General features: G+C 37.8%; 1 protein-coding gene across 1 annotated transcript in view; it reads left to right on the top strand.

Annotated features, from left to right (window-relative positions):
- The first annotated feature begins 1,476 nt into the window (after window positions 1-1,476).
- The window catches only part of kcnip3b (Kv channel interacting protein 3b, calsenilin), a 41,437-nt gene continuing 26,430 nt past the window's right edge, over window positions 1,477-16,483 (top strand). Inside the window, exons 1-2 of the mRNA XM_008418185.3 lie at window positions 1,477-1,578; window positions 13,764-13,938. Coding sequence (XP_008416407.1) covers window positions 1,573-1,578; window positions 13,764-13,938 — 181 coding nt within the window. The 5' untranslated portion in view covers window positions 1,477-1,572. The remainder of the gene's footprint in view (window positions 1,579-13,763; window positions 13,939-16,483) is intronic.

Raw genomic sequence — 16,483 nt, forward strand, 5'->3', positions numbered from 1 at the left:
GCGGCCATGTTGCATTTTATCCAACTTTTATGTTATTGTAGTGAGACATGGGCCTGATCGCTGGTTTTTAGTTGTAATAACTGAAGCTGTGCATTGATTCTAGTTCGTTCCTCTTTAGGTCCAAAGATAATAACTTCAGTTTTGTTTCTGTTCAGCTGGAGAAAGTTTTGGCACATCCAGTCATTGATCTGTTCTAAGCATTGGATGGGTTCAGAGTCACCTGGTGACATCGTGATGTAGAGCTGTGTATCATCCGCATAATTGTGGTAGCTAATCCTATGTCCTGTTATAACTTTAGCCAGTGGGAGCATATAAATATTGAAAAGAAGGGGTCCTAGGATTGAACCTTGGGGTACCCCACATTTTACCTTTCGCCTCTCTGATGAGAAGTTTCCAATTGAAACAAAGAAATCTCTGTTCTTTATGTAAGATTCAAACCAGTTGAGCACTGGACCGCAGAGTCTGACCCAACTCTCCAGTCGATACAGTAAAATGTCGTAGTCAACAGTGTTGAGTGTAAATGTAAATCCTCCCACTCATTAACAGTGTAAATGCCAACAAAACAAAATTTGATTTCTGCAAAAAATCTGAATCGAGCCTCAGTATGTGAATGTAGCCCTAAAGTAATCATTGTCTCTCTGTCTTTACAAACCGTAATCTTATTTGTAATGTTGTTTATGAAGTAATGGCTTCTTCCACAGTGAGCGGCCTTTCAGTCCATGTTGGTAGAAAACTTGTTTCACTCTGGGTAATGACATTTTACCAGCTTCAGCCAAATCCTTGACAATAAGGTATTTTGCTGTAGTTGTGGGTTCTCTCTTTTGCACAGCGCTCCTATGCATTTCATGTAATGCATACCCACTTATTGACTTGATTTGTGCATTCCTGGTTTGCTGTATATCTTTGAGTTATCCAGAGCTATAGACTGGCTACCCAGTTTGTTCTCTCACACAATCAAGAGATAAAAGCCATTCCTACCAGTAGACGAAAAGTGTTAGCTAATGATGACTCTGAAGCATGATGTTGAAGTCTTTAATGAAATCAGTAGTGAGATCTTATTAGCCTCCATTAAGCTGCAAAGTGGCAATAAGTGTGTGATATAAAAGTCTGAGCACCACACAGTGAGGGAAATCTCCAAAGATGGAGAAAGTACCACATTAATCTCATTTAAAGAGCAGCAGCTGCACCAGTCCAGCTGTGAGGGTTAATGTTGCACATCTGCCCAGATGTTACAGGTTAACTTGTTGGATAAATAAATCCACAGGCAGTTTGGTGGCTTTCCCCACGTCTCTAAAATATGGATGTCCAGTTGTGTCCTCTGTATAGCCGCTCCCTGCTGCACCCCACCCTCTCGTGAATCCCTGTGTGTGTGTGTGTGTGTGTGTGTGTGTGTGTGTGTGTGTGTGTGTGTGTGTGTGTGTGTGTGTGTGTGTGTGTGTGTGTGTGTGTGTGTGTGTGTGTGTGGATAAATGTGTGCGCACACATTCCTTCGCATCCAAAGGAGCGACAGTCAGATTGAGGCTCCGCGCAAAGAGGACACACTCTCCACGGGAATCTCTGGGAAAAAGCACCATGCAGGTAGGTCTCAAACATCTTTAATATTCGTATTTTATAAAATAAAATCTTGTCTGTTGTAGACGGAAAATCCCAGAAAATCAATAGTTAAATTACCGTTTGCTCACTTGTGCTACTTGTTGGCTTCTTTCTGCTTTTCGTCGTGTCCCTGCACATCCCTCCGTGATCTCTTTGAGCTCGTTTGCTGCCAGTTTTTGCCCAAAGCGGAGTTTCTTAGTGAAGTTATGTAATTGCAGTTCAGCTGGAAGCTGCATGTGGAGGAGACGCTTCGCTCTGCGCGCAGCGCAAACCCTGCGGACACCAAGTGTCTCACTCGGCATCACCGTGACTTTTCCTCTCACTCATTGAGTCCAGGCTTTTTTTTTTCTTTTTCTTTTTTTTTTTTTTTTTACGTGGTCACTTTTTCTTCGTGATTCCGAGCGTCACACGTGTCTTCAAAGCTGCTGGTAACGTGTGCGCCTCCAGTCCTTATTGAGCAGCAGGGAGAGAGTGGGATTATGTGTCTGAAATCATGCGTGTGCGTGTTTTCCTCCTGGCTCAGGGGAGCAGGTTGGGAGATCAGTCCCCAACAACGAGCAGAGTCTGGATCGAGCAGACTGGAATGTAAAAAGGCTCAAAGTGATTCCCTGCGCCTCGCAAAGCGCCGCTCGTTAATCCACTCTGGTTGAGTTTTTTGAAGGTTTCTCTCTCTGCGATGGAAATAAGAAACAACCTGTTACAAGATTCGGATTACATCTTTGTTTTATTTAAAGGAAGCAGCTAATTCTCGGAATCCTTTTATTTGTGTGCATAAATCGCTAACAGAATTATTTCATATCGGAAAGGGGGGGCGATATGGACTTAGAATTTTATCGCAATATCTTGAGGTTCTATCGTGATAATACAAATGACCAGTAAAAACTATTTATAATTTATTGTACGGCGGTGACTGCACGGCACAGCATTCATGCCACAAAACAAATGCTGTTCTTGATGCCACTTAGGAAGTGGCATTTAAGTCACAAAGCTGCACACAGTAACTGCATTTAATTTTTTTTTTAATTTACTGATATTTATTGAAACTCTTGTGGAACAAACGGAGAAAATAGTTTTAAAAATCCAACAATACTTTTAGTTTTTTATTTATTTAACATTATTAAGTGAAATTTATCAAGAGAACAATAAATCAAACATTTTCAAGATAAATAATATGATAAACTCAACATAACCTTATGACCACTGAGAGGTGAACACTTATTTTCAGGGATTGAACTCACTTTTTATGGCCAAATTTCAAGTATTTCTAGATTAACCTTTGCAGGCGTCTTTGTCATTTTAAGTCCATTTTAAAATCAATTATTAAAATATTCTATACAAGGTTTTTTATGAAGTAATGATAATGTGGGAATGGCAGTTTTACAAATTATTTAAGAATCCTAGTAAATACCTATTTAGTGATTATCAAATCATCTATAAATAAACAACATGGATGGATTGATGGATGGATGTTTTTCCTGTTTTGTGTAGGAAACCTGAAGGATCCGGCATGCAGTTCTATTTTGCAGTTTTGATTTATAATCTCTGGATTGTTGTCTTTCTTCCTCTCAGATGTCCATTTTGACCAGTTTGTGCTCACCCTCCAATTCTTCTAGACTATATTGTTGCCAAATGCCTTCCAGCTACTTCCTGTCATAATGTATCTGAGATGCCTGTTGATGCATATCCGGCTCATACCAAAAATCATACTGGAAGCACTGAGCAGTCAGAATGTGAAGGAGATCAGATTGAGATTTCCAGAGTAGCATTCAAAGCACGGATTAAAAACTGCACAAACCTCAGACTGGGAAAGTTGTGCAAATACTAGACACAATTACGCCTGCAGCGTGGATGTACTGTACTCAAATAAACAATCGCTACGTAATTTAGTAAGAAAGAAGAAATTATATATTTAATTTCAAAGAGTTTTGTGTTTCTTTATTAGACATGAAAATATATTAAATATGTATAAATACAGGCAGCTGTAAGTAATGCATTGGTGATTCAAGTAAGGCTGTAAGAATACACTATTAGGGTTCAATTGCACCGGCGCACAGAGAGAGACTATATATTTATTTTTGTCTTGACCTTTAGTTTTTGTATTAATGTATTATTATTGAATTGCATTAGTTATTGAATAATCATTCCGTGTCAGACTTTTAAACAATATTTATGTCAAATTCCCAAAACTCTTATTTTTTCTGATTAATGTAAACCCACAAATATTCTCATCTGCTTCACCTCAGCCAGCCAACAGGTAACTTTACTTCAATTTGTTTTGACTGGTGGAGTTTTTTTTTTTTCTTCAGTATTATGTAAATCGTAGTTTAAAAATTGTTGCAGTTTGGGGTCATTGTTAGAAGTTTGCATTATAAACAAGCTTGAAACATTTATAGTGTTCTCCTCTGGCTGACTGTCAACATGCAGGTGTTGGAATTGAATCCTGCTGTGAGGCATCCGAGGGCCTCGTGTTTCCAGTGCTTGACTCACTTCAGTTATTTTAAATAATATAATGAGCAGTTGTTTTCTCATTCTGACCCAATTTCAGCGGCATGAGAGAGGCTGTCAGAGAAGGCGAAGCTGAATTTCCCCCGTCTTAAAACATTAGTAATGCACTAGATCTTCAGGATGAAAAATACTCAGTTTATGCTGGAAACTAAATCATTTTTATTTGATCTCGCTTCTTCTGTCCTTTAAAGTGGATGTTTTATGCAAAATTCATATTTTGCATGTTGTTATACTTGTTGTTTTGCTCTGCCATTTCTAAAAACAGCCAAGTGCTTAGAAAAATAACCCGGCTGTATTTTGGCAATAAGTTAATGTTTTTTAACTTATTGCCAAATAAGGAGGAATTTTCAGATAATTGTGCATCTGTTCACAGCCATTTTCACGTCCATGTGTAAACGTTGAGTTGGATCCTTCTTAAATGGAGCCTCAGAGGTACGGCAAATCCATCCATCCATTTTCTTTCACCCTTGTCCCTCAGTGGGGTCCGGAGGGTTGCTGGTGCCCATCTCCAGCTGGCGTACCGGGCGAGAGGCGGGGTCACCCTGGACAGGTCGCCAGTCTGTCGCAGGGCAACACAGAAACACACAGAGACGCACAACCATGCACACACACACACATACCTAGGGACAATTTGGAGATTCCAATTAACCTGACAGTCATGTTTTTGGACTGTGGGAGGAAACCAGAGTACCCGGAGAAAACCCACGCATGCACAGGGAGAACATGCAAACTCCATGCAGAAAGACCGGGGCCAGGAATTGAACCCAGGACCTTCTTGCTGCAAGGCAACAGCTCTACCAACTGCACCACTGTGCAGCCCGGTACGGCAAATGTTTTTCTATATTGAATAGCAACCTACAAATATGTTGGTTTCATCCATGAAAACATTCTTAAACCTCCCGATGTCAAATATTCTATTGGATTACTGACAGAAACGAGATATATTGGTAACTTAATAACTCAATAATTTAACAAACATTAATTTTACTCTGATTCCTCAGCTGATCCTCCAGATGCTCAGTGTTCAAATTATGTTGGTAGCCTCTGACAAATCCTGCACTGTGCAGGAAGTTATGACTTCTTGGGAGATAGATCATGCAAATATGCTCTGCTCTCCCTCCAAAGTCATTTTCCAGCTCAGACTTGATGTCCTTTGAACAAATATCTTCAAATTCTGTTCAAAAGCTACACTCCCTGCTTCAGATGTCTCTTCAGGAATAAAACCGAAAGAGAAGAAGCAGATTTTCTTTTCTCTCCTGCAACAAAGTGATGTTCTGATGTCGGTACCAGTCAAAGAAAACTGACTTCACTACCTTACTTAGGGTACGGCTGGTGTTTAAAAGGCTTGATTTCTGTTCATTTTTGATGATTTTCTGCTTAGAGTTAATGAAACATTTAAAATTAGAACATTTAAAATTAAAATTTAAACAAGTGAAAACCATTTGTATTTTATGTTTAAGAATTATTAACTTAAAAGAAGCGTATATACATTGCTTGCTGAAAAGTTATTTGTCTTGTTTAAAGTGAAAATATTTGCAGTAGAAACTGGACAAAAGGGGTTATGATTTTGTGTTTTTGCGGTGTTATGTCACTCCTGACAGGTACCTGGTTTCAGGCTGATCTTTCCTAATGGTGCCTGTTTCCTCAGGAGGGCCTCATTCTGCCGACCTGCTCAGATCAGTGACGGCATGCAGACAGACTGACTGCAGGGACAGACGGCTTTGTTATGCAGCTGACACCTCGTCTGTGGGACCCACCTGTTAAATAGATTGTGTGATTGGCAAATTTAGACTCATTAAATAATTGAACAGTTCTAGTAACTTTATCCTATAAGTGGATGGGCTCAGCAGAACCCACATCAGAAGAGCTGTCTGCTGTAGCAGAAACAGATTGCCACGAAACTTAGTAATCTATTTAGTTTATAAACCATTACAGAGTTTTCTTTTTGTTTTTTTGTCTTAATGCTCTTTATGGTAGGAGTGTGCGATATTGCATATTTCGGTATTGATCCAATACACAGTTCTGAACCGGACGTGTCAAGATGGCGGACCCATGGCTATGAGACCAACACAAAGAAAATATGTAGCATGTAAAAGCTATGTTAGCTAAGCTACTTTTGCTAATTAGTTTGTAAGTAAATATCATATCACTGATATTTACCTGAGTATTACACAGAGGTGGGCAGAGTACTGTAGTGAGTAATAGTTGTAATGTACTTTTACATTTAATAGTTGTAATGTACTTTTAATTATATTGCTTATAAGTTAGTTAAGAATGAGGAGAGAGCTGGCTCTAAGCTTGTGGCTTTGTTGTCATAGCAACTCCATAGCAACTGCCTGCCAAGATGGCTGTCAATTACAAAGTTCAAGGAAGTTTGAACACATTAGGAGCATAAATACCAATTAGTTACAGGGCCGAATAACAACATCAATACCGATATCAATACCGATACTTTTAAATTTAGGTTTGATATGTCATCAAACTTCTGGTCTCTAGGTGTTTCTGTGTTTTTCTCTGAATCATTTTGTTAAATACGTTAACATATTAACATTGTTCCTAAATAAACAAATCAAGCAAAAATACATGATTAAGAAAATACAAAAACTTTTTTGTTGAAAGAAACATTTTCTAATTTAAGAAGATTTAAATATTAAAATCTATTTAAAAAGTTTCCAACTTTTTAAATCAACTGTTTGTGTTGGCATACCATATTTGTACCATTGTTGAATTTTGACTGAGGTTCCACACAAAATCAGTGCAAAAGCCATAAATGGCCCCCGAGCTGCACTTTGGACACCCTGACTCTAAAACTTTACAGTAAATAATACAAAAAAAAAATCACATTTAGATTTACTTCTTGCCGAGTTTGGCTACAATTTGCTCTAAGCATCTTTAAACTCCTGAAGATAAATATTAAATTAAAAGATATTTCAAACTTTTCTACTGTTGCCAAAAATAAGAATGATGATCGATTTTACCTACATTAAATTTGGTTGCAGAAAATAAAAAGGATGTTCCTTTAAAGTAAAATATACATATTAAGGTCTAAAACATGACATAGAGCTGTAAAGTTGACACTCCCACACAATTGTGTTAAACATTATTTAAAATCTGACCAATATAATGAGAAATTGCGAGCTAAAAGAGGGCGATTTGATTTGTGTGAGTGTGTTAAAGAGATAAGAGGATGAACAGTTGTTAATTGAAAAGTCGCTCCTCCGGAGCTCAGAGCCTCCCCAGAGAATTAAGTCTGTCTCCCCATGAAGGCTCAAACATCAATGCAACACACACTCTGTGTCCGTCACAGTCGAGCACACGCAAACACACACAGCATGCGGTCCATATGGATGTGCTATCCTCCCACAGACGCTGCGCTGATTCGCACTGACAGCCACACTGAGAGGCCCAATCGCTCAGGACACAAATAGTCTTGGCTCTCGACCATCAGTCGTATAGACAGAACTCTGAGTCATCACAAGAACATATAGAGAAATCATGATATTTGTATCAACTTAAAGTAAAGGTCACAGGTCTGTTTGAAATTATGTGCAGCAAGCTGGAGCCAAACGGTGGCTTTTTTCCAACATTTCATCAGACTGTCTCCAGCCACCTTCCAGCATCTGTGATCCTTTTCTTCTGTGGAAGACTGACTGATTTGTTTTTGGTCTTAATTAAAAAAAACTTGGTTGGTCGTGATTTCCATATATGCCTGTCACAAAAACTAAGTTGATATATTGTCCTGATAATCAATAATATTGTCATTTTGAGATCATTTTCAATAATGATAATAGCATAACAATGCCAGTACACCTGAGCTTTCACTATTGCAAATTTCACTGGATGACAAATTGTCTCAGAAATGATTGAGCTAAACGATAAATTTGTTCTTTCAGACCATTTTCAGCTGATATAATGATAGTGACATAATAATAATGTCCTTTCTCAAAGACTAGCAAATTTTAATTTTGTGCAGAACACTGCACCTAGAAGGCATTTTAAAAATACAAAATAAATCACAAACAAAAACAATACATTGAAAGAAAATAAGAACCACAAACAATGGACACCATAATAAAAAGGATTATGAACAAAATTCCCCTTTGACAAAATATTAATCATCGGAATGGAAATTATGAACCTCATTTTAATTAACATTTAACTAACTGATTAATCATCTTTGAAAAACCTAAGTAGAGCCTCCTGCACAACCAACATGAATGCAATAAATGGTTTCTGAATGGTAAGTCAAAAAGCAAAAAAAAATTATTTTCCAGCAGCCATTGTACAGTGCATAAAACTAATATTTCCCTTTGGAAAATTAAAGGGAAATTAAATCAAATTAAACTTTCACATTCAAAAGTATTTTTGAATTTGAAAACCAGCTGACCAAATTTTCTTAAACTCATCTTAGGTTGGTGGTGACCGAGTGAGCTTGGCTGGGGTTGCTAGGTAACGGCGCAGTGCCCGTCAAATGTGACTTAACCATCGGGGAAAAGCTCATTTTTCAGACACCAAAACACATTAACTTGTTGCAAAAAAATTGGTGGATGTTTTTTTGTGTGTGCTCAGGCTGTTTTTAGAAGCAGTTGAAACCCAAATGGAAGAACAACACTGTGCTAATTTTTAATTTTGCATAAGTCCCCTTTAAAAGAAATGTAACTTCACAATTTAAGGCCTTGAAATTAGGTCTCTGTCTCTTTAAGAACGTTCCACTCCTGATCAGAACAATGCTCCTTTACTATGCCATTTACAGCCGTTCTTAGAAGTGTTGGACTGAGAAGCAGTTTGTTTGCTAAGCTCAGTAAACGTTCAGTTCCACCAGGTGTCTGCTAATTGCTGCTGCCGCTAGTCTGGAGGGGTTTAGTAGGCAGTAATCTGTGAGGCAGAGGCTCAGTGTGTAGACAATAAATGAATGATTCTTTTTATTTCTAGCTGTTTATTTCAACCTGCTGTTGCTGCACACATTGTGCCAACAAAATAAGCAAACTTTGTTGTGTCATTTCTTACACAATAGAGATATGAAACCACTGCTGGAGATCCTGGATCGTGCATACGGTTTTATCTTTTTCTGGCTGCTGTATGCGCTGCTCTTCTTCCTTTGTGCTGTCACTATCTGTCACTCGCTGCTCCTCCTTGTGTTCCTCGTCTCATTTTTTGGCATTGTTAAAGCACACACATGCTTGCAGAGGCAGAGTCTCCCATGGATCCTGCTTTGCTTCACCTGTCCTGCAGTCTGGTGGCAGGTGACGTTATGGTGGGAGAAGAAGGCCTTCGAGGAGGAGAGCAGAAGAAGGAGTGATTGACAGAGAAATAAATTGGAAATAATGGGGAAGTGATGAGATGGAGCAATTGAGGATGGAGATATACAGACATCCAGAGGGAAGAGACATAATAAATATTAATGTGAGGTGCTAATGAAATGGCTGTTGTTTTCCATTCTCTGTGTAGTCTGGGCTTTATTAAATGTAACCCAGTGGATCAATTGGAGCGTCTCTGATTTTCACGACAGATCAATCTGATTGAACTGAGAGCAGGAAAAAGGTTTTTCCAGTCCAACAAGCCAAGTTTTGTATTTTACACGTCAAATTGTGACAGTTTGGAAGGTCAAACATTTCCAAAGCTGAACTAAAAGTTTCATTTAGTTGAAACTAATCTTGCCGTGAACAAACTCTTCTTCTTTGGCGTCTTCTGTTCTGCTATAATCTCACAGTTACCTTAATGGAAACTGAACAAAGCATTTTGGCAACAAGGCTCTAAATGTCACTTTGTCTTATTTTATATAAATCACTGTTTTGTGTGAGCAGGACGTGTGTCATATGCTCATCATAAACCCTTAGCTTATTAGCCAATATTAAAAGCTGTCAAGATTTAACGTTCAAAGATGAAAACTTTTTTTTTAGATTTTGATGGAAATTAACTGTGATGATGATGATTCTCAGTCATCTAGATAATATTATCCCTAAAGTAGAAGTTCAGTTGATGTATTTTATTGTTTCTAAAGATGTTTCACCTCTTGTCCTAATGTTTGGATAATCAGGCGAAGGTGGGCAGAGTACCCAAGAATTATACTCAAGTAGAGTAAAAAGTATTTTGTAAAAATTCAGGTAACTAATAGATAATTTAATATTTAGAAATTGCATCATCGAACAGACCAAAATATAAAGTTAAGTGGAAAATTTGGTATTTTAAGGACCAAAATGACAATAATTCATATAAGTAGCTAAAAATAGCAAAATTAAGCAAAAAATAATGTTTACAAATCAGTTTATTTAAATATAAAACTTATGAAACTTTAACAAAAACTGCAGGTGCGTGTCTGGTGAATTTTGGTTCAAACATGTTTGTTCTTCATTCATTGGGTAGAAAATCCAGACATTTTACTCAAGTAAGAGTAGAAATAGAAATACTTCATAAATTACTCAAGTAAAAGTTAAAAGTACAGTGAAGTAAAAATACTCTTACAAGTACATCCTTTCAAAAAAGTTACTCAAGTAAATGTGACTGCAAATGTAACTAGTTACTACCGAACTGTGGAGACAACAAACCTGAAAATGTAACACATATTTTGGTCACCAATCAATCAGAGTCTACTGGACTCTCAGGTGTGAAAACATCCTTAGGGTCTCTCCTGGTTAACTGACCTCAATGGAGGAGTCGCATTAAAAACGGTTCAAATAAACCAAAATTATATCAAGTTGATTGGGCAAGCCAGTAAAGAGCTAAAAACAGATCAAAATGTTCAGAAGCAGGTCAAGTTCAGATTCTCGTGGTATTTTCGGTGGCTTTCCCTCAGGCTCTGACATATTGGGCTGCATGTTTCATTGGCAAAGTTTTCCCACAGTAAATATTGGTTCTGGAGTTTGTTAACCTCTCAGTAAAGACTGGGAAGTTTAGTCTATATCTTTACACTGCAAAAACAGAAAATCTTACCATGTAATTCTGGTTTCTAGTGCAAAACGAAACAAGGCAAAACCAACTCATAAGTAACTTTTCAGCAAGATATAGAAGCTTGCTTTAAGTCAATAATTCCTTCATATTGATGAAAAAATACTTGCTACATTAGCAGATTATTTCATTTATAACATAAAAGAAAAGTAAATTGCCAGCAGAACAAGTTCTTTTTCATCAATATGAAGGAATTATTGACTTAAAACAAGATTCTTTAACTTCCTAAAAAAAGTTACCTGTAAGATAGTTTTGTCTTGTTTCAGGTGTGTTAGGAATTACACTAAAACTACTTGGTAATATTTGTGTTTTTGCAGTGTAGAGTCGTTTTGTAGATCAACTCCAAACGTCTCTGTGTTTTGAGTAGCATCATGTAAAGTTTATGCTTCATGTAAACCAACATTTATTCGGCGGCTGATCCTCAATCATTTATAGCAGAGGATAATACTGTGTCTGTGCTCTGTGTTTGCGTGCAGAGTCGCGGCTGTTTGTTCTGCCTTACGGGCCGGGGTGGCTGTGAGTTAGTGTGTGTTTCAGAGGCTGTTCAGACTCTTCAGCCGCAGGTCAGGGCCAGCCGGAGCATTAAGGAGCAGAAGAGAAGCTTGAAATGGGAGCATGTGAGCCGTGATCGGGAGAACTCCGCCGTGTTCAGCAGCCCGTGAATAAACAACTGATACAGCTTTGAATTTCCTTTTGTTTACACTGCGTCTGTCTGCATTTTGGTTTCAGAGTGTCACAGAAAAGTGGCGTCAGAAACTATTCTGACTTTTCATTTAATCCTTCAAAGAAGTGAGTTTTGATGTGCTTTCAGATTATGCCCCTCCGCTTGATGCACTTTATTAGATTAGTGGCTAAACAGAGTATTTTCAGCCATCTCTTTCCAATTTGATGCGCTGTCGCTGCGTTATGAGTCAGTTCAGCTCTGTCTGTTTGTGTTATTTATACTGGCTCGTACAATATTCGGATAGCTCAGAGTTTTTCCACATTTTTAGACGTTAAAATCACCAGCACCTCTGTGTTTTATTGGGATTTAACGTGATTGTTGAATACCACGTAATATGTGTTGCATAAAACATTGTGTTTCTAATGTGACACTCATGTAAGGGGTGCAAATACTTTTAGAAGACACTGAATGCTGATGCATTCATTTCGTCAAAGCTGCACAGAAATAGTCCAAGATTCCTCCATCAAAACAAATCCTGCGACTCCTCTGACAGTCAGCAATTCATTATGCGAATTGACTTTGGTTCTTCGAGAAACCTTCCAGCATCCCATTGCTTTCTCTCTCTCTCTCTACCTTCCAGAGAGGCATTTGCATGATCGGACTCCCGAGGGATCAAATAGCCATTAAACATCCCCACTGTTTGCGTTTGTGTTCGTTTCCGTCCTCCCGCCTCCCTCGTTCGCTTCTCCTCAATCATCCTTTTCTTTCCTCTCCTTCCAGCAGAACAAACAGAGCTGCGTGTTCCCCCTCTTTCATCTTCCATCTCTCTGAATAAATGTGTTTGCTATGCACGATCTCTGCAGGAGCGGCTAAATGTGGCTTCTGGAAAGTTTAGGTCATTCTCACCACACCAAATCAGTGTTCGGATTAGAAAATGAGAAACTGAAAAGTTTTGTCTTCTCTGAAGAAATGCAGAATATGAATGAGCTGCAATGGGTTGGTGTTGCATAAAAATACTGTAGAAAAAATGATTTAAAGGTCCTCACAGCTTTAAGGTTTATTTTGGTGAAACATACTGATTATTGCCGGTTTTTGTAGCACACTGTTCCGTTTCTGTTCAACAACAATGAAAAGGTCCAGTTTGATTTAGAGTTTATATGCAAAACCATGCAGAAGTCATGATCTAAATGTTTGCGTTTCGCATCCAAGCATCAAATCTGTTGAAATTGACTTGACTTTTCTCTCATTTTAAGTTCAGTACCTGAACTATTAAGTACATGGAGTGGAAAAGTGTTTTGTTTCTTACAATTTTGTGAAAGTTTGTCACTATTTAAAAAACAAGAAAATGCAGACAAACTTTAAGGAGACTTTTTACACCAACATTTTTGTCTCAACGTCTTCCAAAAAGCAGCCCAAGTGCTTAAATAAAACTCCCAGCTGTTTTTTAAATACCTCCTGAATTTTAAATCAAATTCAGAAGGCGCTGTGCCGTTACCTAGAAACCGCAGCTGAGCTCCGCCTGTCACCTCGCAACCCAAACAGAGCTCAAGGCCGTTTGGTCAGCTGGCTTCACCGCTTTATGCTCTGTACAATGGCTGATGGAAAAGACAAATGGTTTGTTGTTGACTTACCACCCAGAAACCACGTACTGGGTTCTTGTTGGTTGTGCAGGAGGCTCTACTAATGCTTTTCAAAGATGTACGGATGTTTTCATGTGTGAGAGTAAATGTTGAGTTAGGGGGCGTGGCCAGCAGCAGTTTATTTGGATTTAAAGTGACAAGAGACTCTAAACAGCTCATACTGAAAGGAGCTCAAAATCTACTCATCTAAACAAACTAATAAAATGTAGTGGACATGTTTTATTTGGCCCATAGACCTATTCTAACCTGTCCCAGGAAGCATAACCTTTAAGTTTCACAAAACAATTAAAGAAATATGTAAAATATAAAATCACAAAACCTAATAAGAAACAGATTTCTTTTTCTGCTTTGTGTAATTTAGTCCTCCTGGGTTTCTGTGTTGATCTGAACTTCCCTCTTTCCTCTCCTCCAACCAGGCAGACGGCAAGATGGTGGACGGCAGCCTTCTGGGAGATGCGAACGGCGTGGATCCAGCGCCGGGCCGGGTGAAGAACTCTGGGAAGTGGCAGAAGCCGAGGTTCTCCAGGAAAGCTCTGATGAAGTGCTGCCTGGTGAAATGGATCATTGCCAGCACGCAGCCGCAGGACAAAGGTGAGATGTCGTAGCGGGAAAGAGAGCGGGTGAGACTGACACGAATGAATCCACAGGAGCTGGTCGTACGGAGCGCGTTCAGATTGATTGTCGACCCGATCGGATGGATGGAGACCCTGTGGGCTCCACTGACTTATTGTGTCTGGCAGAAAACCTCAGGGTCAAGTATCTGGAGATCATTGAGCTGCACACACTCATCTATCAGATGTGCTGGGAGAGTGTTAGCATTCTGGTTGGTCCTTTCTGTTGTTGACACAAACAGACACTTTCTATCCCTAAAGCCAAACAAATCAGAAGATTATTCTGAGTTAGACTCTTTTTATGGCATTACTGTGATAAAATTATTAAGTAATAGAACATTTCCTGAGTTATATGTTTAAGACACAAGTCTATGATGCTTTTTTTATTTACATTTTCTGAGCTATACAGTAAATATGGCCCCATTAGAAAGTATTGGTTTAAAGAAAAATACAATGAAAAGTCTGGAATGACGAAGAGTATGTAAAAAGAAAAACCTTTCATACAAGAAATTCATAAAAAATAAGAACTACTGAAAGAGAGAACAAGTATAAACGATATAAAAATATAAATGAAAATACTTCTGTAGTGAGTATTATAATAATCTTTTAAAGAACAGTAAATATGGCATTTAAAGGACTAAACAAATAGATCAATAAAGGTATTTTCCTGTCATTGGAAATAATTTAAGGAATGATGGATTTATGAGTTTTTAAAAAAATATGTAAAAGAAAATATTTGATGGTTACAAAGGCAAATAACTTTAAATTGTGTTGTTTTTTTGTTTTGAATTGTTTTCTTTCCTTTTCTGCTTCTGTTTAGTACTTTTTATACTTTGTGGGTTTTTTATATAACTGTTGCGGGCTATGACTCGGTGGTTTGGTTTAATTATAAGTATTGTGCTTCTGCCTGGACCTTTTTACGTCACGTTGTTTAAATTACGGAAGTATTTTGAAGTGAATTAATTAGATGCATATTAGGGGCATGGCATATAGAAAATAAAAATAAAAAGAGAAGTAAATTTCTGCCAAAAACTCTGAAATTTTTAGCTTAATCTCAGAAATTTTCTAGAAAAAACTCTGAAGTTTCTGAGTTTCAAAGTTGAAAAATCGTCTCATTCTCCACATTTGTCTAAAAAAGTAAAATAAAATCAGAATGTTTTTTTAATAGTTTGAGTCTTTTCAAACTCAGAAATTTCTATTTTTTTCTCTCTAGATTTTTTTTAGATTAATCTCAAAATCTCAATTTTTTTTTTTTCCTTAAAAGTTTTTACTTTTGCAGCTTGAGAGTTTTTTCTAGAAAGTTTCTGAGATTATTCTCAAAATTTCTGAGTCTCTAATACTTTGTCGTAGATAATAATTTACCTGCTGAATTAATAAAAGAAATCAACCACTGAATCAGAATAAGCTTAACTTTAAAGTACAATCAGGAAAAAAATTGTATTAAGGGTTGAGATAGATGCAGCCCTGAAAAGGAAAAACTCTCCACTAATTTTTTGTTGGCATGGTGAAAACATTTATCAAGATTCATTGTTGCTTCAACAACTCAAACTCTTGGTTTGTGGGAGCCTTAGTGCTCCATCCAGTGGTCCATTTCTGCTTCTACATGATTTATACTCTGATTGGTTTATAGTTGCAACTTTATTTAATCTTTCTTTTTAATGATCCTTTCAGTTTTCTTCCAATATTTTCCTTGATTTGAGCTGGAATTTGCAGTATTTCCTGTGTCTTGGTGTTTTTCTCCTTTTCTTAGACTTTTTTTGTATTTTTTCCTATTTCTCCAGTTTCTAGTGCCATTTCTTTCTCTGTTTTCCTCACAATGTTCTTATTACAAAGGGCATCTGTGTTCTACTCTATCCTGCTGCTCTTTGTTTCCAGATTGAGTAAAATCTGTTCAATAACAGCAGGACCTTACAAGGAGAGGTGAACTAGTTTCCTCAGGTCAGCGGTGCAGAGGAAATGGAGACTGAGCATTGGCAGTCATCAAACCCTCGACTCGATAATGGCGAGCAGCTAAAAATAGCTTCTCTGAGACGAAGCTGCGCATCAGAAGAAAGGCAGAGGTGATGTTTGGTGGTTTTGGAGTGAAGAGGTCAAACCAATGAGGAAGAAAACAACCCACTCTGATAAAATGCAGGATTTGAAGTTTATGCAGCTCAAGATTTGAGGAAGAAGAAAAGTAACAAAAATTGGATCATATGCAGATGATATTTGGACCGTTTTTTGCAATTAGTGTTGGTGGATTCTTTACGTCTGTTCTCAAGACAGGAAATGGCTACAGATAGTTAAATTTGTTGACAGTCTTCGGAAACGGATGGGGTCTAATGAACTAGATGTTATTTTTTTTCTTACTAATAAAAGAGCGTAAAAGCTTAAATTTGTCATTAACTATTTGACTACTGACGCATTTGAGCAGCAGAGGGCGCTACAGAAGCTCAAGCTTTGCATAAAGTAGCACACATACAGCTATGGAAAAAATAAAGAGCCCACTGCACTGAACCCGTCTGAAAACCTCCTGGTTATTCCAC

Source organism: Poecilia reticulata, chromosome 9 (assembly GCF_904066995.2).
Source record: "Poecilia reticulata chromosome 9, P_reticulata-male-v2, whole genome shotgun sequence".
NCBI lineage: Eukaryota > Metazoa > Chordata > Actinopteri > Cyprinodontiformes > Poeciliidae > Poecilia > Poecilia reticulata.